This window comes from Clytia hemisphaerica, unplaced genomic scaffold, assembly GCF_902728285.1.
Source record: "Clytia hemisphaerica strain Z4C2 unplaced genomic scaffold, Clytia hemisphaerica genome assembly, whole genome shotgun sequence".
NCBI classification, from domain to species: Eukaryota; Metazoa; Cnidaria; class Hydrozoa; order Leptothecata; family Clytiidae; genus Clytia; species Clytia hemisphaerica.
The window spans coordinates 1,040,317-1,064,500 of record NW_027104175.1 but is presented as its reverse complement, the minus strand read 5'-3'; the positions used below and the strand labels follow the sequence as shown (position 1 = coordinate 1,064,500).

At 36.4% G+C, this 24,184-nt stretch overlaps 1 protein-coding gene across 1 annotated transcript; it reads right to left on the bottom strand.

Annotated features, from left to right (window-relative positions):
* Positions 1-1,445: 1,445 nt before the first annotated feature.
* Positions 1,446-23,068, bottom strand: LOC136814447 (SCO-spondin-like). Its single transcript, XM_067070996.1, has 18 exons — positions 22,979-23,068; positions 20,337-20,446; positions 19,608-19,799; positions 17,599-17,880; positions 16,758-16,937; positions 15,528-15,698; positions 13,883-14,056; positions 10,726-10,896; positions 9,191-9,361; positions 8,357-8,527; positions 8,039-8,188; positions 7,784-7,933; positions 6,425-6,724; positions 5,890-6,087; positions 4,201-4,314; positions 3,401-3,653; positions 2,439-2,783; positions 1,446-2,161 (listed from the first exon to the last, which is right to left on the bottom strand). Exons 2-18 carry the CDS (start codon positions 20,395-20,397, stop codon positions 2,080-2,082), a joined length of 3,165 nt encoding a protein of 1,054 aa, XP_066927097.1. The 5' UTR covers positions 20,398-20,446; positions 22,979-23,068; the 3' UTR covers positions 1,446-2,079.
* Between the last annotated feature and the right edge of the window lie 1,116 nt (positions 23,069-24,184).

Sequence of the window (24,184 nt, the reverse complement as noted above, 5' to 3'; positions counted from 1 at the left end):
TTAGCGGTTTTTGGTGGTTTTCCGAAAAAAAGGTCTCCATTAGCCGCCCAGGGGTAAGAAATATGGAAAACGGATTTCAAATTCGGAATCAGCATGAAAAATTGATTTAAAAAAGATGGTTAAACATAAAAAAAATTTTGGACCACCCCTACTTAATTCAAGGTCATATCTGAGTTTCTTTCTCCATAGTAAATCGAACTTCAAATCGCGAATCCTCTTATCTCAAAACCACATCATCCGATGTGTACAATTGTGTCTACGATTCACCAGTTTAAAAACCTCATTTCGATTAAATTGAATTTGATAATAGTGAGTGTTAATTCTCCATTCAATATTTGATTTTGGGTATAATCGCACGATGGGTCATTTTTTCTTATTTGGCACGCCTTCAAAGAGAGCAATTAATCGTTAATTGCATCATGTAGAGAGCAATTAATCGTTAATCACACTCTCCAATGCCGCGCCAATGTTTACAAAATTGATTTTAATGTTTTTTCTTACATTTTTTTTGCATCGAACGTTTTAATTGCATTCGAAATTTATTTTGTGAGAAGGAAAATCAATAAACAACAATAAAAGAAAGACGTAAAGAGAAGAGAAAAATATAAAACTCTCAGTGTAATTTCTGTAATTTACTTTCCTAACTGGGATAAAGTAGTGAAAGCCATTGTGCGATTAGCTCGTAATCACATGATAACTCGTACAATTCGAAAATTGCACTCGTGATTTTTTTCTTTCGAATTTTCCTCGTCCTTTCGGACTCGGAAAATTAATAACAAAAAAATCACTCGTGCAATTATATTCGAATTGCACTCGTTATCATGTGATTACATATACTAATTACATTCATTTAACCCTTTAAATGCCACGGTCATTTTTTTCTAATGTCTTTAAAGAAAATCGCTAGTTTAAACTTTTAAGGCTTATATCTCCGGATCTAGAAGGAGTTAGAAGCTCGTTTATAGTCTGTTGGATAGCTTAGAGTCTCCTCTTTCTTTTAGGCGTCGAAGCCGCCCGTTTTAGGAAGGAAAAAAACTAATTTACTAGAGGACAGAATCAAGTTAATCAGGGCCAAGTTTGGAGGTTCTTGGATCACTCGTTGACCAAAAATGGTCAAAAAACGGTCAAAATCTTAAAAAAGTGGATTTTTGTCAAATTTTTGCATTTTTTTGACTTTTTAGCTTAAAATCTCGCTGAAAAGACTCACTTTTGATTTTTTTTACTTGGCCATGAAGCCCAACCCAATTCCTACGAGTTAGACAAAAAATGACGATTTCTAACTCAAACTGGGAATTACAGGGCTACATAGCCCATGTCTGATGTATACGACATTGGCACTGAAAGGGTTAACTTCTTAAAAAAGTTTAGGCATCGTTCAATTTCTCTCTACCCTAGTCTAAAATCATGCCATCTAGAATCAAAATTAATTTTTTAAAGGAAATAAATTCTCTCAAATTCGATGATATTGACAAAATTCGATATTCATGACGAATAACCGATTCAAATACAATAAGTACAACATGATTTTCATTGAGATATTCCATTAAAAATCCATACAGGGGGGTGGACGAACCTTTTCAAGTCAAAATAAAATTCTTTGAAATGCGAGGACACCCCGTGGAAAATGGCAAAATCTGCAAAGAAACCCTTGGAAAAATTTATTTTTTTACTTCAAAGTGACGATGGACGAACTAAAACCTGTCTTTAACCCCCTGGCAATTTCAGAATAACTTTTTACCCCCTGGAAAATGAAAAAAACACTCTTTTAGACCCCCCCCTGGGAATTTTTCTCAGGTTACCCCCTGGAAATGTTCGTCCACCGGCCTGTATGAGGATAAAATGGAATGGCACATTATTTAAATTGTTTTTAACTAAAATTGCTAAAATTGTTATATGAAAATTAAAAACTAATAAAATTGAAAAATTTCTAGTCGAATTATAAGTTCAAGTCGAATTATAAGTTCAAGTCGGATTATATTCAACACGTTGTCTATCATTGGGTACAGCCATTTGTTTTTGAAGCCTTTGCGGTACAGGAGGGGTGTTATTCTGTGGTACATGGTTACTATTATTCTGTGGTCATGGGTCAAAGTTATTCCGACGTTGTGGTTCAAATTTATTTTGCAAATTATTTTTGGTTACAGCTATTGGTTTTTGAAGCCTTTGCGGTACAGGAGGGGTGTTATTCTGTGGTACATGGTTACTATTATTCTGTGGTCATGGGTCAAAGTTATTCCGACGTTTGTGGTTCAAATTTATTTTGCAAATTATTTTTGGGTACAGCTATTGGTTTTTGAAGCCTTTGCGGTACAGGAGGGGTGTTATTCTGTGGTACATGGTTACTATTATTCTGTGGTCATGGGTCAAAGTTATTCCGACGTTGTGGTTCAAATTTATTTTGCAAATTATTTTTGGTTACAGCTATTGGTTTTTGAAGCCTTTGCGGTACAGGAGGGACGTTATTCTGTGGTACATGGTTACTATTATTCTGCGGTTGACGGTTAATGTTATTCCGAAGTTGTGGCTCAAATTCATTTTGGAGTCGTGGGTCAAAGTTATTGTCAGACAAACGCCCATTATCTTCGTCATATCCATTGTGAGTACCTTCACCGTATCTATACTGTGGTAGGGGCTGGATACCCTTCGGTGTAAAATTGCCTTTATGAAGTAAAGGTTGGCTGTCTGAATCGTCTGAATCCTCCTCAGATGTGTCCGATTCATCTCGATTCATTGATTCCAATTTATAATTCTTGTCTTTATGTAACGATGAAATAGATAAACTCCTGAAATTGAAATTTTAAAGTGTACAGGCACCAAGCTAAATTTAAGGTTGACCTTAATCCTACGTCAATCTGAGGGGGAGGGGTTTGAAATTTTTGTGCACCAATTTGTAAAATACTAGACTATCTGTAAAATATCAACCACACACGAGACCAAATTGAAATTTATTTGCACACCATATAAAATGGTCAATATTTATCACCGGTGATAAAAGTCAAATGCTTCCGTAGTTCTTGAGATCCTACAGGCCCAAAAGATATGACAGGGGGTAGTTGTATACCGGTACAGACCGGTTTGCAAAGGACCAGATAGCATAGATTTATAGCCGTGCTTTGGCTAAAAAATGTGCCAAGGTTAGATAGGAAATCCTGCCTAGGTCACGTGACATTACAATAGAATTTCAGCGTTTGACCAATAAGAAACTTGGCGGGTATTCGAAAACAATAACAGCAATATTTTTTGCGATATTTAGTTTTTTCCTTGGAAGAGCTTAAAGCACGACATATAGCCCTTTGGGCTTTATAAATCTATGCCAGATACCCATTGGACCAAACTTTAAATGAGAAAACAACTTTAAGGAACAAATTTAAGTTTAGTCTAATGAGCTAATCGAACTCACCTCCTAGTCTTGCGAGCTAACTCTCTTTTATAAAAGTACCAAAGCACACAAGATCCGATCGCAAGACCAATTAAGAAAGTTCCGACAATCAACATAACGAAGCCTATAGAGTCATCATTTTCGTCTTGTGAAACGTATTTCTGACCCACTTTGAGTACTGGTTTATCAGTGCTCGGTAAAGATGGCGGGGTTGTTGTTATCGCACTGGTCGTAGTGATGGTAGTGGGTGATGTTGTACTTGTTGTGTCACGTTCTATGGAATTGGAGAACAGATTACATTTTCGTTAATTTACTTTTTCCCGATAATGTATTGTGGAAATGGTGACCATCTCTTCAAGAACCAAAAAAGTTTGTATGAATAAGGCTAGTTAATCTGATAAAATCTTTTCTTCTTTTTTGGTAGTATAGATATAGGGTTGTAGGTTTGAAATTAACTTGAATTTCTTCCATTTCTACATTTATGGAAGTGGACCTGCATCAACAGCTGTTAAGGCGCAAATTAGCATGTATGATTTTTTCGACCCTTAGCGGAACGTCCAAAAAAGGTACCCTTAAGGGCGGCACATACCGTACCCTCCATTTGCCTAAGTATCCCCCCCCCAGGAGTGCATACAAATATGTACTGAATACTGTTTTAAAAGCGTATTGAACTCTCTTCAAGTTGAAGCATAGCTACTTTTTTTAAGAAAATAAATAAACCTCGTCATGTAGAATTTGGAATAGAATTCTATAATCCTTTTTTAGGAAAGAAGGAAGACAGCATATATACTTCACATGAAAATCAAAATAAAGTCTCGTACCTCTAACAGTAACGTTGAAATAAATATTGACAATCGGGCATTGATGAAAATGAGTTGACCATTTAAGCTTGTACCTTCCACTATGTCTCCGTCGCGGGTTGAGAATCTCCAAAACTAGAATAAGTAACAAAGAATTTGAAAACATTACGACCGACAGACAAAATAATGTCCCCAGGTTCCCCAGGTTTATTCGAATGACCATGTTAGAATATATCGTTACATTAAGAAACAGAAACATCAACACCAAAAAAGCTAAGCTGTGATAGAGCTTCTAATCACTTGTTTGGGCCACCAGAGGGGGACGCGATCTAAAAGCTACCGTATGTGTAGACATAAATTAGGGGAGCAAAATTGAACCCTTAGAATGCATAGAAAGTTATTCAAAATTGAGTTAGTTTGAGCGAAAAATCGACCCTCATTTTGCCAAAAAAACTTCGTTTTTCTCACGCCCGGGGGGGGGGGGGGTACTTAGGCAAAATGGGTGCCGGGTATGTGCGAGCCATAAGGTAGACTAGTAAACTAGTCGGTTATTACTAATAACCTTATAATAAAACTGTCAATCAAATTAATGTAAACACTAATTAAATATTCAGCGCGCGTGAGAGAAAAGGAAAATAACCGACTAGAAGCTACTTCCAACGCCTTTTTTTCTTCACCTAAAATCGTAAGGAGAGACATACAGATTTCTGTATGTCTGACCCGTGCGGGATTGCATTTATTTTTCTTTCTGTTTATTGCGTTTTTAGAAATGCTCATTTATTTATATGTTCCCATGTTCAATGTTACTATGAAATATTATTTAGTCAAAAAAGTTGGATGGATTCTCAAAAACCTAAAAAAAGTTGTAAAATTAAACAACGTTTTTTGAGGGAAGTAGCTTCTAGTCGTTGAAATTCAGAAAAGAGACGCAACTTCTATTTGGAGCTTGATTTTTTGTATAATGGGTCTGTTTTCAACGACTAGTTTACTAGTCTAGCCATAAGGGTACCTTTTCTCATTCCTCAAAAGTCTCTCAAAGGGGTACAAATTCAAAAATTTCTCTCTCAAAGTGTCACGATTTCCAAAAATTTTGACCAAAATTTGGTGAAAATCAAACCAAAATTTGGAAAAAATGGACCAAAATTTAGAAAAAGTCTCTCAAAGGGTCCCAAAATCACCTAAATTTTGTCTCTCAAAGGGTCGATTTTCGATTTTCGGCTCGGACATACCCGTCACCTCGCAAACCTAGTACCCCCCCGGGTTCTCACGTTACACACCCTTTCAGTGCACTTTGGGAACCATGAAAAAAATTACCCTTAAGAATCGTACCTTGAGTACTCCCCCTCCGGGTATGATTCAAATGTCAAAAAATAGTCGATGAGAAAATTACCGTTCCAGTCGAAAAAAATGTATTGTCTGCTGTCAGTATCCCTAGAGGCATCTGAACTTTTTGTCCCGATGATTTGTGTTTAGGGGCCCTCAAAAAAGGTGAAAAAATGAATAAATAAATCAATTTCGTTCTCAGCGCAACAACAGTGTCTTGCAAAATGACTTTGACGTTTCATAGCAATTTGAGAATTTCTAGGGATATTTCCATGGACCTTTGGATGTGTAAGATTATTCTTCCAAGAGAGGTTTTCTACTCTCATAAGCAAACTATTTCACGATAAAATATTTTACTTACTGTGCAAAGAAAAATGATTCACTTACTTTGCGTATCAGAGTCAGATAGACTAGGGAAAGGCAAGTTATAATGAGGAGATGCGTCAATTAAAGGTTCTATCAAACTTTGTCCATTAACAGACCAGCTTGTTTCAGATGCAGGGTCTTTTGCTTTCACTGCAAGTGTTAAATCCTCGCCAGCAAGGACGTCAAATTTATCTTTGCCATCAATATATTCCAATTGCACTATAAATTCAAAAAAGTGACATACTTTGATAACATTAAAAAACTTTTTTTCAAGTGACGTTCCATCAACTTCATGAGACCTTTTACCACAAGATTTTTTACTTCAGCGATATCTTAAATCTTTTAACTGTTTCGTGATTTTCAATGATATGGTAATTGACGTGTCGTTTACCCGACGAGGATGTTCCACTGATACTCGAAAATGGAGTCTATCTTTGCGAAAATTTGCGAAAAAGTGATCCTGGGTGGGACTGAAGTGTTTCATTTTTTGTCCAGGTAGGTAGGTAGGTAGGTAGGTAGGTAGCCTCCCCCGGGGGGCAAGTGCAATTTAACTTACGAAAAGCTGTCACTTTGTAATCATAACAATCGATGTAGTTCAGATTAGCTTTCCTGAAAGCGTAAAATCCTTCGTGTTTAACCATACTGAAAGAACGAATAGTCAAACTGCTTTTTGTTGTATCACGGTCGGAGTATGTAATTGAGTATTGAGAATCGCTATCCAATCGTACTAGCGAATCCTTTTTGCTCTTTTTGTACCATTCATATTGTTTAGCGCTGGCACCATTCTTTGCTTTCCCATGTAATGTATAGGACCGTCCATGACACATAACCATTGCTTCTTTTTTAGGTTCACAAACTACAATAAAATCATAAAAAATAAATTAAAATTGCTTAACCAAAATATTCGGGTATACACCCCTGTGTCACAGCCCCACTGGATACTTTTGCAAAACCATCCCCACTGGATCTTTTAACCTTGGAAGAATAAAATTTCTATCCCCATTGGGATTTTAAGTTTTCAATAGGAGTTTTTATTCCCACTGATGAAAAGTTCCACCGGGGCTGTGAGACAGGGGTGTGGCTTTCAATTTACATCAAATTTTTATTTCATTGCTTTCCTTTGTGCACATAATCCCAAAAAGCAATCCAGGTTCCTTTTCCATACATGGGCCTTTTTATGTTATTATATACATAAATTTACTTATCTTATATACCTTATAGTTATAGGAAAAAGTTTTAGCGAAAATAACATTTGGCAGAGTTTGGCCACCTACCGCTGAACACGCTTTTTGTTCACTGTGTACCATTTTTTGGCGAAAATGATCCTTCATTCGCAAAATTTTATTCCCGCAAAATTTAAATTTTCTACCCAAAATTAATTATCCTAATACACGGGTTGCAGAATTATATCGGTGCAGTCAAAACATGTGATTACTCGAAAAAGTTCACGTGATTTTATTCCCATGTTACTTGCTTTACAACTTACAGTAAATTACTTTATTAGTGTCAATGAATTTGAACCAATCAGAAATAAATATCATGTAACAAGGACTTAAAAGTTTCGAGTAAAAGCGTGATTTGTCTTCAGACTTTAATTTTGCAGCCTGTGTACAGGGTGTCCCTAACTAAAGTATCGAGTCGAAACACAACTATGAGTAGAAAGTTTTATGTGCGTGTTCACAAAATTGTATTTTAAGCTCTCCCTCTTTTTTCTTTGTCATTACGATTAATTTATACGTTGTAACTACCCTTTTGTAATAAGCCTGTGTGATGGAAAACGTTCTTATATTTTAGCGATAACACACACAAACTTTTCTACTCAATCGCATGTTCAAACTCGATACTTTAATTAGGGACACCCTGTATTGCTCGTTAGACCAGTCTCATAATATAAATTAAAAGCTAACAAGCTTACGATTCGTTGAGGCACAAGTTTTAGTGCAATGTTTTGATACGTCAAATGTTCTATCTCCACATCTAACCATTTGACCACAATTCCGCTTAAAATGACTACATCGCTTTTTACAAATTTTTTCAGCAACTTCGTTGTTGTCTTCGGTCCTATCTAGAATTAAAAAAAGCTTTCAGTTAAAATGCTATCTGTGGCATAATTGGTAAAAATATATAGTTTTTCATTCAAATCTTGAGCTGAATTCTAAAATCAACTTACGAGTCGTGGTGGCACAAGTTTCAGGGCAATGTTTTGATACGTCAAATCTTCCGTCACCACATCGAAGCATTTGACCACAATTCCTTTTCATATCAATACATTTCATTTTACAAACTTTTTCAGCTATTTCGTTTTCGTCTGTTGTCGGATCTAAAGTTTAACAGAAATTTTCCGTATAATTTTTCGACATAAAATCTTTTATAGTGAAGAGTCGTTCCTTAGGACACATGATAACAATTTGCGGAGTTGAATTTGTTTGCGCATTCATTCACTATTTATAGATGTATTAGCCTTCCTCTTTCTTATGATATTCCTTACCCGGACATGGCTTTGCATTGCAATTCCGAACAACATTATCAGATTCTGAACAATCCAATCCACCATGCTGAGGTGCAGGATTAGTACATATTCTTGTTCTATTTTGCTGACCAGCACCACATGATGCACTACACTTTCCCCATGAGCCCCATTCCGACCATTTGCCATCGACTGAGAAATATATTAAATTAGTGGTTGATAGGATGTGGTTGATCGAAAAGGGAGCGTTTCTGATTATTCTAGTAGGTAGCCACAAACTTTTCGGTTGACGGACCTTTCTAATAACGGACCCACGGATTTTCCCCGATCGATGTTTTCCTGATAGACAATTTCATAAAGGACGCTTTGTTGATGGTCATCTCCCCGACATGGCGTTTCTTCAAACGGGGAATTCCCCGATTGGACTTTCCCCGACTATTCCCGGACGTTCCCCCAAACTGATTTTTCGGGGAATAAAATTTGCATGTGGAAATGTTTATTAAGGCTAATGTCCGTTCGGGGGAAGGTCCATGAGGGGAATGTCCAGTCGAGTAATTATCAGTTTGGGTAATGTCTGTCGGGAAAACAGGCCAGTGACACTTACATTAGGTAACTCAAAAAGTTTTATTGGATTAGAACCATTCATTCCTATATAAGAAATAATAATTGCAAAAATAACAGTCTCCGTTTTTAATTCTTAGTAACTTCTGTAGCTGCAGTTAAAGTGTCAACGAAAAATCCGATCGGGAAAATGTCTATCGGGTTATTATAGGTCAGGGTAAAATTTGTTAGGGACCATCCGGTTACCACTTTTTTAGGTAATATATGGATCAAATCATAATTGGCATTTCTTACCTGGACAGGTCTTTAAATTGCATTTCTGAACAGCAGTATCAGAGTCTGCACAATCCAATCCGCCATGCTGAGGTACAGGATTAGTACATGTTCTTGTTCTAGTTTGCTGACCAGTGCCACAAGATCGACTGCACTTTCCCCAAGAGCCCCATTTCGACCATTTGCCATCGACTGAGAAATGAATGAAATAAAATATTGAATTAGTGGTTGATAGGAATAATTGGTAATTCTTTATAAACTAGACAATGTTCTGGCTTCAACTCCAGTAAATTTACGGGTATCGTTTAAAGAGATAAAGGAGAAAGGGAGCGCTTCTGATTATTCTAGTAGGCAACCACAAACTCTTTTATTGCCAGACCTTCCCAATAACGGACCCCCGGATTTCTCCCGATTGAAGTTTTCCCGATAGACAATTACATAAAGGAGGTTTTGTTGACGGAAATTCCCCGACCGGACTTTTCCCCGACTATTCAGGGACGTTTCCCCGAATGGATTCTTCGGAAATAAAAGGTTGCATGAGGAAATGTTTATTCAGGCTAATAATGTCCGTTCGGGGGAAAGGTCCATGAGGGAAATAATGTCCAGTCGAGTAATTATCTCTTGGGGTAATGTCTGTCGGGAAAACAGGCCAGTGACGCTTACATTAGCCCTTTCCGGACGCACGGGCCACTGGGTGGCCCATGAATCGTGTTCCTATATGACGCACGGGCCACCGGGTGGTCCATAGCTTTGTAAAAGATTTTAACAGTTTTCGCGCCAAAATACAATAACATGGTTTTGAATAATGATTTTGAGATAAATTCTCCGTAACCTGCAAAAAACCGCTTTTTGATATCTTGTTTACAACTAGAATTAAATTTTTAATGTTTGTTGTAAATTTACTCAGGCTAAATCTGTAAGGGAAAAATTGCTCAAAAATTTGGACAAAAAATCACTTTACTCAGATTCTTGGAAAGCTTATGACATGAAATTTTTTTTACCCGGTCAGTAATTCAATTCCCTAAATCATATTCAAAGTTCAAGGCGTAAAGCAAATGCCTTTTACTCTATTTCTTTATTCAAAGTCAAAAATTTTACCTTTCCGAAAATAAATCTGTCGATTTTTCGGTCACGTGACAAGGTGTCAGCCATATTTCAAATTTTTTTTTTGGTATTTCAAAACCCCTATTAATTGTGAAAAAAATGAGGTATTACTTATCGTGATATCTATTGCAGTTTTAGTGAAGCCAGTCAAAAATCAAATTTTTGTTTGCGTCATATAGCCGTGAAATCATGCGTCCGGAAAGGGTTAGGTAACTCAAAAAGTTTTATGGGGTTAGAACCATTCATTCCTATATAAGAAATAATAATTGCAAAAAACAGTCTCCGTTTTTAATTCTTAGTAACTTCTGTAGCCGCAGTTGCAGTGTCAACGAAAAACCCGATCGGGAAAATGTCTATCGGGTTATTATAAGTCAGGGTAAAATTTGTTAGGGACCATCCAGTTACCACTTTCTAGGAAAAATAAAGAACAAATCATAAGTCGCATTTCTTACTTGGACATATGTTAGTATTGCATTTCTGAATATCAGTATCAAAGTCTGTACAATCCAATCCACCGTTTCGAGGTGCAGGATTGGTACATGTTCTTGTTCTAGTTTGCCGACCACCACCACAAGATGAACTGCACTTTCCCCATGAGCCCCATTTCGACCATTTGCCATGAACTGAAAATTTATGAAATAAAAAAATACTGCTATATATTTACGTTATAATTAAATATTTCCCTACTATAGGGGAATATTTGTTAAAACGGCCTTTTTCCGTTTCTTCTTCCATTTTCGATGTTAATGTTTTCTTTATTCGTGCTGCACATTATGACTAGGCTCTTCAGTCACGTGACTAAAAATCGTCGCGAAGGTTTAGCGGGGAAAAAAATAGTATCCTTCTATCAAAATATCAAAATATGGTAGGGGTTTGTTTTTACCAGCGTTTCATAAAACAAATGATTGTGTGTAAAGCTCAGAGGACTGCCTGAGTTTCTCTCATGTGTGCTGAATTTATTGTCTTTCCCATAAGGAGAAGAAGAAGGGTGGAGAAAGAAGCTGAAACACATGGAAATCCAAACCATTCCTATCTTGACTTGAGAAGAAGGTGAGCATAAATTTCTTTCTGATTTCCTTCATGTATATATTGTCTAGATATTAATGGTAAAAACTTGGAAAAGCTTGTACTCTTCTCAGTGCCCCATTTTTAGCCTTGACGCCAGATGCTAAAAAGAAAATATATCATAATAGATGCTTTTACTCCCTGTTTACCTTTTTGTATGCTCCCCTCCCTTGTATCTTTTGTGCGCTCTCTGGGATCCTTTGGTACGTTTTGTGTGGTCCTTTTTGTACACACCCATGGTCCTTTTTGAATGCTTTCAGGGTACCTTTTGTACGCTCTCCGTTGGTCCTTTTGTGTGTTCCTGGGTACCTTTTTGTACGCTCCCCGTGTACCTTATTGTACGTTCCAGTGTATCTTATTGTGCCGTTCCCCGTATACATTATTGTACGTACCCCATGTACCTTATTGTACGTTCCCCAGTACCTTATTGTATGTTCCCCGTGTATATACCTTATTGTACGTTCCCTGTAGGTTCCCTGTAGGTTCCCTGTGTACTTTATTGTACGTTCCCATTGTACCTTATGGTACGTTCCCCGTGAACCTTATTGTACGTTCCCCTTGTACCGTATTGTACGTTCCCCTTGTACCTTATTGTACGTTCCCCGTGAACCTTATTTTATGTTCCCCGTGAACCTTATTGCACGTTCCCAGTGTACCTTATTATTGTACGTTCCAGTGTACCTTATTGTACGTTCCCCTTGTACCTTATTGTACGTTCCCCTTGTACCTTATTGTACGTTCCCTGTGAACCTTATTGTACGTTCCCTGTGAACCTTATTGTATGTTCCCCGTGATCTTATTGTATGTTCCCCGTGAACCTTATTGTATGCTCCCCGTGAACCTATTGTATGTTCCCAGTGTACCTTATTGAACGTACCCTGTGGTCCTTTTTGTACGTTCCCGTAAACTTCTTTAATGGCTCAGTATATATGCATGGCAAACATAGCTCAAACCATCAAGCAGAGTCTCACCCTTTTAAAGTCTTTTTTTTTTGGGAGATTTCAGCGAATGACCAGACATTTGGCATTTTTCTTTCCTTTCACATTCAGGTGCCAGGATTACAAATTCAACAAAGTTTGACGACCTCTAAAGCTGACAATACAATGTAACTTGCTGGCAATGATGTAATGATAATGTTGCACATAATGAGAATATGAACAAAGATAAACATTCTTGCAATAATTGAACCAAGGAACTCTATTGTTCCAAGATGTGATTTAATGATCAATGATACAAATGTCATGGAGTTTAGTTTATCAAGACACAAATTTCACAAAAAAGTTTGCTGGAAAGTGTTATAAACATTCAGCAATACTGTAACTAAATGTGACAATTTCAAGGTTGACAATTTGGTATGAATACTAATGTAACAGATGTTATGCACTGGAAATCTAAATCTGTAAAGAAGGAGATCCATTTTTAAGTAACTTTTTATTTGTGAATGGTATAATATGGTGGTTTAAAATATTGATGACAAGGAAGTTTTTCATATGAAACTAATGTGTACAACATATTTCGATATCTCCCAAATTCATATTGCCATATTTCCATATTAGTCCCTTAGTAGACAGTCTCAAGATATTTTGGCACTTTCTTACTCAGATGAGTCTTAGAATAATATCAACTTGTAAATCTAAGATTTTATTTCCTTGATGAAGGTAAAAACCAATATTAGTTGAATAAAATACATTTATTTTTGTGTTAAAATTGTTATCATTTGCATGCAATTTTTTAACAAGTTTTTAGACTTATATCATCTGTGAACATGTCTATGAAATAACGACAATTTTTAGCAGGAATATGGTTATAATTTGTTTTGCATCGGATATTGCTTAATATAAAGGCTTTAATAAATCTAAGTTACTAAGTTGGGGCTTTAGGATAATCTGTGGGGTTCGACTGCGACTACAATCTATGCTCTGAGCTATTGGAGGAAATATTTAACCACATCTTTGTGGCTCTTGTTATTTATTTAAATTATCCTTAACAAAATTGTTCCCGGTTTAAAAATCAAAAAAGTTGACTATTTTATTAAGAACTTCCGAGAAATTTCTTTTTTCAAAAAAACTTTTCCTTCGTGGAAAAATGAAGAATTTATTTTAAGACTTCACGTGAGTACAATAGTATTGTGCTATAGTATGATTGCATTGAATAGTGTTGCGAAAGACTTTCGTTTGTTTAACGAAAATTCCCAAATGACAACACACTCTTGTTGTGATGAATTACTGTCGGATGGCTAAAATTTCTCATCCCCGAGGAAAATATTTATAGCGTATCTTTCCACCGTTTTCTCCTGGTATACCTACCAGTTTTTCTCTGCGTACTAATGCGTAGATGACACAAAACAGCCTTGAGTTAACCCATCTAGCAAGTTAATATTACTTTTGTACCTACCGAAAGTCTTGGTCTTTTTTAACTTACCGAATGTCTTGGTCTTTCTCCGCTATGAAGCGGCAAAAGGAAAGTTTCCCCGGACTTGAGGAAGTTTAGCCATCCTACGAAGAATCATAGTCGAGGATAAGAATTAAAATTTGTATTCCTTACCCGGACAAGGCTTATATGTATTGCAATTCCGAACAGCAGTATCAGAGTCTGCACAATTCAATCCACCATGCTGAGGTGGAGGATTAGTACATGTTCTTGTTCTAGTTTGCTGGCCAGTGCCACATGATGCACTACACTTTCCCCATGAGCTCCAATCTGCCCAGTTGCCATGAACTGTAAGTTTATATGAAATAAAAACATTAAGTCTATTCAAGATAATTAACCCTTAGATAAGCGCACGTACAATGCTGACGATTCAATTAAAAATAGGTCTCAAGCAGAGGCGATAAACTTACCAACGGTGTAAGAGTTTTTTTAGGTGACCTTTAAAAATGATAGGATAGTCACAAGGGATAACCGAAGTTGAAACAACCTATGTAGGATTTGAAGCCAGTTAATTCCTATATAATATTATGCGGCCCGCGTTGATTTAATACAAACGCAGGATTGGAAGTAACATGTACCGCAAGAACTCGACAAAATGAACAACTCGGTAGATTTAATCCACTATCTAGTCTAGCAAGCTAGACGACTAATTTATACATAGTAGAAATAACGCAAAAGGTAATGAATGGAACAGTTTTATACAAACTAAATCCCGTATTATTATTAGTAGTATTGGTATTATTAGTATTACACGCATTATAAACGACTCCAGTCTATCCACTATCCAATACATATGTGGCGTACATGTTAAGGTTTTATTTTTCCTTACTTTGGTAAGGTTGAAAATTTGCCCGTAGCTTTCGTCTTGAAACTGAATGGGTTAGGTCGTCTTTTGGGTTAGTAATATTTTATGAATTTTCTCTGTGAAAAAGAAAAGGCTAACTTGGCGAATACGAGTATACTGGTAGTAGAGGCATTGAATTTTAAGCCCGAAGGGCTAGAGGCGAAACTTTAACCCTTCTCAGGCAAGAGAAATCGAAGCTACTCATTTCCCATCCAAAACGCGCATAAAACACGCATATAACACGCCGTAATAATGACAACCGATTGTATCTAGCAATTCCTTTGTTTTGGAGGACTACATTTTTTGAAACCGAGAGATATAGATATTACTTCAACCCGGTGTTTGTGTAAAAACTACGCGCGGGCGTTCTGGATGGGAAATAAGTGGTTTCATTTCCCTCAGGAGTCTCGCCTCTAGCCCTTCGGGCTTGAAACTCAATGAGTAGAGGGGTCAAAATACCAGTAGTACTTCAAAGGGCTATAACTTTAGACAGACTTTAATTTGCTTTTTTATTGCATTTTCGAAATCTACATGAAATTCAACGTCCATTGGTATACAATTTGAAGGCATTTAAAGGAAAGCTGAGGCTGCAGGACCCTCTGAAAGTCAAACTTTCGATAAAATTCGAATGTGTCAATTTTTCGATTTCTGTAAAGACTCGGTAGTGAACATGTTAAGCTTTTAAACTAAATCATTGGTACTTATTTCGGATTGGTCTGTAAAATACCCCTTTCAAAACTCAGGAAATATTAAATTTTTCGATTACAAATTTTTCTGTACATGAGTATTATATTATACAGAGGGGTAGATATTTTGCCAAAAATTCGATTTGAAGCCTTAGGGTCGTTCTCGAATGCAGCTCTGTGCTATTTTTTTTAATGATGAAAAGATCAAACTATAATTCACACTTCTTACCCGGACAAGGCTTTGTATTGCAATTCTGAACAGCAGTATCAGAGTCTGCACAATCCAATCCACCATGCTGAGGTACAGGATTAGTACATGTTCTTGTTCTAGTTTTCCGACCAGTGCCACAAGATCGACTGCACTTTCCCCAAGAGCCCCATTTCGACCACTTGCCATGAACTGAAATAAACAGATTTGTTGCTTAGACATATTATAATTAAAGAGATAGAAACCATCAAATAATTAAATAGATCCAGAAGTTTAAAATCCAAAAATCCTTTCTTTAATACTAAAAGTACGGGACTTCGCAATACCGATCACTTTTCATATCACCAACATTCATATGTAGATTTTCTAAACTCTAAAACTAAAATTTTCCCTTGTATCTCTTAAAAATTTTAATGACGAAAACACAATTTCTTGATTCCACACGATATTTGATACCGATAGTTGACCGAAAATACCGAAATACCGACATAAAAAAGGTTTTTTTACTGATATGGAGCTCTTGAAATACCGATTACCGATCTATTTTTTCCCCTAATATCGATTTATCGATCTAGAAAAAATCCGCGTACGCCCCCTCTAAAACTCTTGTCAATAAATTTCGGTGATATGTCACATAACAGACCAGTTGTTCGACAAATGAGTGTCGAACAAGTGGGTGTCGAACAACCATACAGTCGATGAACAAATGGATGTCGAACAAATAACTGTCGAACAACTGGTCTGTCGAACAACTAAGCGATCAGTTGTTCGACAATGCATCAGTTCGACACTTTTAAAGATTTGTCGAACAAATGTACCGTCGAACAAGTATACTGTCGAACAAGTGGGATTTCCCCTAAATTTCTATTTGCATTTGTTGAACAGGGTGATGTCTCTAAAAATCATAGTTATGGAATAAAATGAGCTTTTCCATTAAAAAATCATACAGGGGATGGACGAATCTTTTCAAGTCAAAAAATGATTATTGAAAATGTTTGGATACCCCCTGGAAGATGGCAAAATTTGCAAAAACACCCTTGGAAAAAATCTTTCCATACCTTAAAGTGAGGTTGGACGAACTAAAATCAGTCATTTACCCCTGGAAATTTTAGAATAACTTTTTACCCCCATGGAAAAATATAAAAACATCCTCTGGAAGTTTTTCTCGGATTACCCTCTGGAAAAGTTCGTCCACCCCCCCCCCCCCCGTGTATGGATATAAAACGGAACGGCCCAATCCATATTTCTTACTTGGACACGGAGGCTTCTTCTCGCAATTTTCAATTTCAGTATGGTTATCAGTTTTTGGACAATCCAATCCACCATACATAGGTTCAGGATCGGTGCATGTTCTTGTTCTATTTCGCTGACCATTTGGACCGCATACAGGACAATCAGTCCATGAGCTCCATTGAGACCAGACACCATCAGCTAAAAATAAATTTATGGAAAAGCTGTTAGAGAATTCTATTACACACCAACGTTACACTTACAACATGAACAAGGTTTGGATATTTAAAACTAAATTATCAAGCCAAGTGTATTATTTTTATTGTTGTCTGTGTTGTACTAACATGAAAGTCAATCTCTGATAACTTTTTTTAAGAAAGGTTAAAAGTCTTGTACAAAAATCAACAAGAAAATTATTTTCGCGGGGTTTTTTCTTTGAATGAATCGTCCCCTTTTTCAATTAATTTTTTTAATTTTCCTTTGAATTTTGACAAAAAATCTAATGCTTTTGGCATAGACGATGCTATCATCCGTTTAAAGGTCAGTAAACACGGGAAAGAGTTAAGGCGTCAGGGCGGTTTACGGGAAAAAACTGATGGTAGAGTTTTGGAACAAAACGTAAACATCTCCGCCACTACTTACTCCATCGAATTTATCACGCCTCTCCTAAACTATTCCCTTTTTTAGTGATCTTGTGTAGACGATAGGATCGTCTACTTTTGGCAGAAATCCTGATTTGGTTTGAGGATTTTCGGGAGCATTAACTTTCGCTAATTTGCGGAGAAGCTTGCGAAACTCGCGAAAATCCTCGCGTAAATTAATCCACTTTAAAATATTGTTTTAAAGATAAAACATGACTTACTTTTACACTTAGATAAAACCCAACAATAATTATTTGTGTAACCGTCTCCTCTGGTCACAGGTGCAGTATGAACATAGCATCCCCAATCGTTATAGTACATTTCGCAGGCTGTAGCACCACGTCTTTGAAGACACTTATACATACACATTTCTCTGTCCCAATCTACTTTTCCTCTCACTTTATTCACAAGCTTCCAAAGACCACTCCTGGATGGCCTACGTCCATTTGGTCCAAGACAATACCCTATTTCTCGTTTACACCTGCTATATGTATTCCATAGATCTATAAAAGCAGACACAGGTCATGATATAGATTTAGAACGCCATGAGTAGAGGGTGTTTATCTTCTCCTCGTAGAGTGCTCGATAAGTAAATAGAGCGTTACTATAATAAAGAGTTGACACAATATCTATGTTTCAAACTCAGATTTATGTAGAAATCTTTATGATAAAGGTTTTATTCTTTCATAAGTGTTCAGACACATATTTCATATCAGGGTAGTGTCTGCCTTATTGTATAATTATGCTGATATAAGCACAAAAGAAATGTTTTTGTTTTCCTCTTTCTGACCAATCTTGCTCCACATCCATGTCAATCCAATGTGAAAAAGCTTGTGAATTACAATTGATAAGAAAGCAAACGATATTCACTCTTATTTAAAAACAAAACCTTTAATATAAACATTCTGTAGATTCTATGTTACTTGAGAGTATAACCATTAGCTTTTAAAGTGATCTCTCATCATCATCACACTAGAAACAGAAACTTCAAACTCTTAGAACGTTGTGAAGAAAAAAACTTTAAATTTTTTGGGCGTAAACTGGTTTAAAATCTATTTAATATCAATCACTTCATAACTTGAATCAACTACTGTTCGCACTCTAAGCCCTTTGCGTGCCGTTACCTTGTTTTTGTACCCCAATCCATTTGCCGAGGGGTAATTTTTTTTAGTAACCTGATTTGCCGATGTCGTATATACCCGACATGCAAATTTTAACTCGTGTTGCCGCATGTCGGATATATACGACAAGGATATTTTATTCCTATTTGCCAATGTTTGACATTTGTATTTGACATTAGTTTTATATTTTATGATAGACTAAAATAAACCTGAAATAAATCTTTTGAGCACTTAATATATACTGTCACTATTATTATTTGGATTTTTTTTATTTGGCAAAATAAGAAAACCATTTTCCTAAAAGCTGATTTCTCGGCAATAGAGCTCCCTCTTTTTTAAAGGCCTCAGCAATTAGGTAAAAAAAATTGATGTCGGATATATCCGACATTGGCAAGTAGAGTGAAAATTTGCATGTCGGATATATACGACATCGGCACGGAAAGGGTTAAGGAAGATATATACTTTAAGGGGATAAAATTGCGCGGGGATTAAATTTCGCGGATTTCGCGGATTTGGGTGCCATCCGCGAAATTAAGTCCCATTGGAAATTTGGAAGAGCCTCATCCGCGAAATATTTCTAAACAATACTCAAAATATGTCAAACAAATACTTTATGAATGGTTACTTGCATCAAAGAAGCGCAAATAATGTGTATTTCAACAACCAACATGCATGATTTGACAGTAGAAGTCAAAAAATCGTGAAAATATTGCCATCCAATATAGTGGCACACGCGAAATTAAGTCCCCACGAAATTTTTGAATTTCGCGGATAGGCTCAACCACGAAATCTAATCCCCGCGAAAGTTTATCCCATTAAAGTATTTATCTCCCTACATGCTAAAAAAGGCTATAAAATTACTTCTTTAAAATCAACTTAAAACCTTACACAAAATTATTAAATCCATCAAAATTTCTTTGAAGATGAATTTTCTATATATTATTTTATCTCATAATTGCCATAATATTTTTATCATTATTTAATTTACTCAGTCAGAAAAAAGGTTGCTGTTCCTTTGATTAGACGCCTAGCACCTCAGTGGCTGGTAATTGCCTTGCGTGCTTTCCTTTTTAGCATAAATGCTAGGCATTAAAACATGATTAATATACCTCCTCTTTCACGCTCACATATGTTTGTATTACACGTCTTATGTGCTCTGTTATCTCCTGCACAATCCAATCCGCCGTTCTGAGGTGCAGGATTGGTACAATTTCTCCATCTGTATCGGAAACCGGTACCACATGGTTTGTCACAACCACCCCAGTCACCCCATGGCGCCCAGGTGCCATTCACGATTGCGTCTAAGAAAAAACCAAAGAATAACCATTAGTTCACACATTACATTACGCAATTATATTGAGAAAATCTCAAAAAAATATCTTTTGTTCTCTACACTGACTAAGTCTTAGCTTAAATCTAGGATCAGTTCCCTCAAACCTGAACGCCTTACAGTAGCTTTCGAAATCATGCAGATTTTCTCTACATTCCCAGCTCTCCATCTATTCAATGTTTCTTGCTCTGCTAAGGAATGGTTTATAGGAATTCTCGACTCAATATTGGGGAGGGGGGTTTGTAGGGGTTCGAAATACCGTTTTCCCGTCAAAATTTTTGCTGAATCCCGGAATCCCGAAAATTGAAAAAAATAATAACACCGTCACACCGGTTTGTACAGGTTCAAATACCGGCATAATGATAAAAAAATACCGTCACCGTCTGATTTTAAAATACCATTTTCCCGCTTTTCGTCAAATCCCATAATACCGTACTAAAAAAGGGCCAATCCCGTCACACCGTAAAAGTACAACCCCCCCCCCCCAATATTGTCAATGAACTTTTACCTTGGCTCTTTGAAAGATGAAGCAAAATGAAAAAAATGCTGAATGAAATAATGAAGTTCATTTTACATCATAGTAATTTTCTGTCCATCGGGGGTCCATCTTTATACGAGCTGAAGTGAACAGAAGTAATTAAAACACAAATTTACAATTTTCCAACGACTTTTTTTGCCTTAAGGCGAGAGGCGAGACAAATTTGATGAGTTGTTTTACAGGCCCGACCCTGAAATTCCAAAAATCGAAATAAAAATAAAATTGATTTTGGTGTAATCATGTAATTCGAATTTTCGAATTGTTTGAGTTTTTGAAGCTGACAAACTCGATGTTTTGTCAATCGAACGTTTTTGCCGTTGTTTGCCAATCGATTGGCGAGCTCGTCCATACTACTTTTGCCTTTAGTCCGGCGGCGATCCAGGATCACTCTTACAATTAGTAAATATGGGTTTTTATTTTATTTTCCCATCATATGGTCCCTTGGGACCCCAAAACCAGTTTTTGCCAAGCTGGCAAAACTGGGGGTCCTTAGAAAGTCGATTTTTGAAGTTCTCATTTAGCTAAAACTGATTGTGCCATCAGATAGAGCTTGAAGAGTAGATCGCCAAAATGGGGTCATTTATTTCATTTAGTGGACTTAGTCCCCCGGAATTGGCCGATATACGTCTTCAGAAATGCAATATTTTGTGCTGACGTCAGCATTTTTGAGAAAATTTTCAGCGAAAGATACCACTTTTAACAGATGCGTCTTGAAGAGTACTATCGATTAGAGGGGTCATTTATAGGCTAGAACATGAGATATTTGAGTTTGAAATTTTGCTGACTCAGCAGAAAAGGGCAAAAAATGTTGAAAAATGCTTAGTCAGCAAAATTTCAAACTCAAATATCTCATTATCTATCCTAGGAAACCCTATAAATGACCCCTCTAATCGATAGAACTCTTCGAGACGCATCTGTTAAAAGTGGTATCTTTCGCTGAAAATTCTCTCAAAAATGCTGACGTCAGCATGAAATATTGCATTTTTGAAGACGTATCAGCCAATTCCGGGAGACTAAGTCCACCAAATGTGACAAATGACCCCATTTTGGAAATATACTCTTCAAGCTCTATCTGATGGCACAATCAGTTATAGCTAAATGAGAACTTCAAAAATTGACTTTCTAAGGACCCCCAGGCAAAATTTTCCCCAGCTTTGCCAGCTTGGCAAAAACCGGTTTTGGGGTCCCAAGGGACCATATAATGAGAAAATGAAATAAAAACCCATATTTACTACTTGTAAGGGTTGATGCAAAAAAGCCCTTTTCGCCGCCGGACTACTTCCATTTCTTATCAAGACAAGATGAGAAAAAGAAAACATAAAAAAGAAGTCACTTTAAAAACGAAATACGAAGCTCTCCGTGACTTGGAGGATGGTATGTCCAATAAAGTCGTATCCATCAAGCTCAAAAGTAAACCTTGGAAAGACTTTTTTCGAATTAGGTCAAAAATACGAAAACTTATCTAGTTCGGTCCCTTGAGATTTCGAATTACGTGAGTTCAACTGTATATTATTATTTTCATTGCTTTACAGAATGCCAAAATTTCAAAATGTTGGTAGTTTTTCCATGGTTTTGAGAATGTAATGTTCAATTTTTCATTTTATCCATAAATTCAAGGATTCTGTGTCTTTTTATTTTCTATTTTGCACTTTTGTCAAGATGTGATAGTTTTTGCTGCCTTTTCAGGGCTTTTTACTTTCAGGAGATTTTATAGATGCAATTCTACTTTTATTTTTATTTTTTCGCCGACTGACCGACCCTCTTTTTTGGGTAGCTTGATCCGTAAAACAAAAAATTAAATTGGCCTCGCCTAACCAAAAAAAGTCTACTTACGACGTCAATTTTTTTGCAATTATAATACAGTTCACGCTCTCTAATTCGACGTTCTACTGTTCGATAGGCTCCCTTATTCGATGAAATTTAAAGTCCCTGTCAACAAGAAACTCTCATAAACGACGCTCCCTTATTCGATAAGCTCCCTTATTCGATGATAATCCAATTCCCCTTGAAGATCGAATTAGAGAGCGTCAACTGTATACTCAATCTGGCGGTCGTAATAAGTAGACTAGGAAAATAGTCTCTTGTTAATTTTTGTTTCCGTAGATAAATTTTGTCCCGACGCTAGTGGGGAACCCAGTGAATTTCGACTTTAACAGTAATTGAACGAAATCCTTTTGCGTTTCAGAGAAAAGCAAGTTCGGAGTCCTTCGGAGTATATTAAAGGGGTATCTTTTAGTGGCTTATAGAGAAAAAATTGGAAATAAAGATCATCCACAGCAGTTAGGGTACAATTTTGTAACACTAATTGGAAAAATGGAAATTTATCCAATAGTTTTACAGGGTCGGATACAGGAGGACGGTAGGCTAACTTATTCATGGAGGGTAATTAGTTTCCATTTAAGGTAATACGATAATAAAGTGCACTCTCCTCCATTGCTTATAGCCTCCCTCTGTATCCGAGCCTGGTTTTATTTCTTCTAATTTAAATTTAATTTAGATCTTCGCTCGCAAAAAAAATAGTCCATAAGGAAGAACTCCTCCTCTAGCAATTAAAAAAAGTTTCATTGGAAAAGCTTTAAAGAAGCATTTAGAAAAGAAAGAATGAAGCTCACCCAATTGAATTGATAGCTAAAAATAGCATGAGAAGTCATTGTACGGTATTGTAAAGCTGAGAGCAAACCATCAAACATCGTTCTTCAAACATTTGAACTTTCTTGTTGAATGGTTTGCGCAGCAATTTCCAACATTGTCTTAAACATTTTATTTTGTTGCATTACAACGGCTTCTTTCTTTTGTTGACGAAAGAGAAATTTTGTAAAAGAATTTTTCGCAGTAGAGCGGCTTCTTTTTTTGTTTATCGTTGTTCGGGGGCTACGGTAGGCTGCTGGCATCCACTAACGGATTCGTGCTCCTTATAGAGGATGCTTAATAAGCTATATTTCCTTTGTCCAGAGATTTGCCGCCTTTAGCCGATATACGGCTAAAGACATTTTTAGCTGGCGAGTGTCTACAAATATAACATTACGTAATGTTTAAATTTTCTGTGAGGCACCAAATCATAGATTGGAAAATATATTTGGATTTTGAAAAAAAAGTAGGCGGAAGGAAGTTTGCTTGTTTTTCTTCCTCCTTTCTTGTTTAATGTGGAGATTTTGTAAAAGATGAGAAATTAGATTTATCGAATTTAAGTGCCCTGATGTATCTTCTGTGTGCACCAACAAAGTTTTGCTTCATAAAACTACATTTTGATGCTTTAATTTGGACTTGCATGAGTGCATAATTTTTTACCACACTGGATTCGTTGATCACTTTGGCTCCAGATAATTGTTTTGTCAGTTCTACAGATATGTTGCAGATTATTTCAAGGTATTCTAGATGTATATACATTACATTTTGGGGGTCATATTGAATATTTCTGACATTACTTCTTTATGATTCTACAAAAGGGAGTGTTGTTGTTCCTTCAACAAGGGCCTTTAAATGTTAAAACAAATAAAGAACTTTTCTTCAGCTTTGGCATTTCACTTTTTAATACTGTGTATCTTTTCAGGTACTTAGCTTCAATTCTTTGAAGAGATTGGAGTGTTTCTGGTTGTTTTCTTTCACTTTTGTGTCCATATTTGTATTTTTTGAGCTTCGACCGAAGAGCTGATGGAAAAGTTTTGATAAATTTACAGACCAGATATCTTATAAAAGCAAAAGTCAAAAATAAATCTACAGACTGTACATAATACGCGCATCAGATTGTTTTTTATCTTTTTTTTTTTTTTTTTCTGGTCTGGGATTCGAATTTCAAATGTAAACATTCCATTGAAAAC

What these genes read in the sequence shown, in the direction of transcription:
- LOC136814447 (XM_067070996.1), bottom strand. Translation starts at nt 20,397, where the DNA reads ATGAACTTCATTATTTCATTCAGCATTTTTTTCATTTTGCTTCATCTT. An exon ending in TCATCTTTCAAAGAGCCAAG is followed by an intron (nt 19,800 to 20,336) that starts GTAAAAGTTCAT and finishes GTTTTTTCTTAG; the next exon opens with ACGCAATCGTGAATGGCACC. An exon ending in GAAGAAGCCTCCGTGTCCAA is followed by an intron (nt 15,699 to 16,757) that starts GTAAGAAATATG and finishes TGTTTATTTCAG; the next exon opens with TTCATGGCAAGTGGTCGAAA.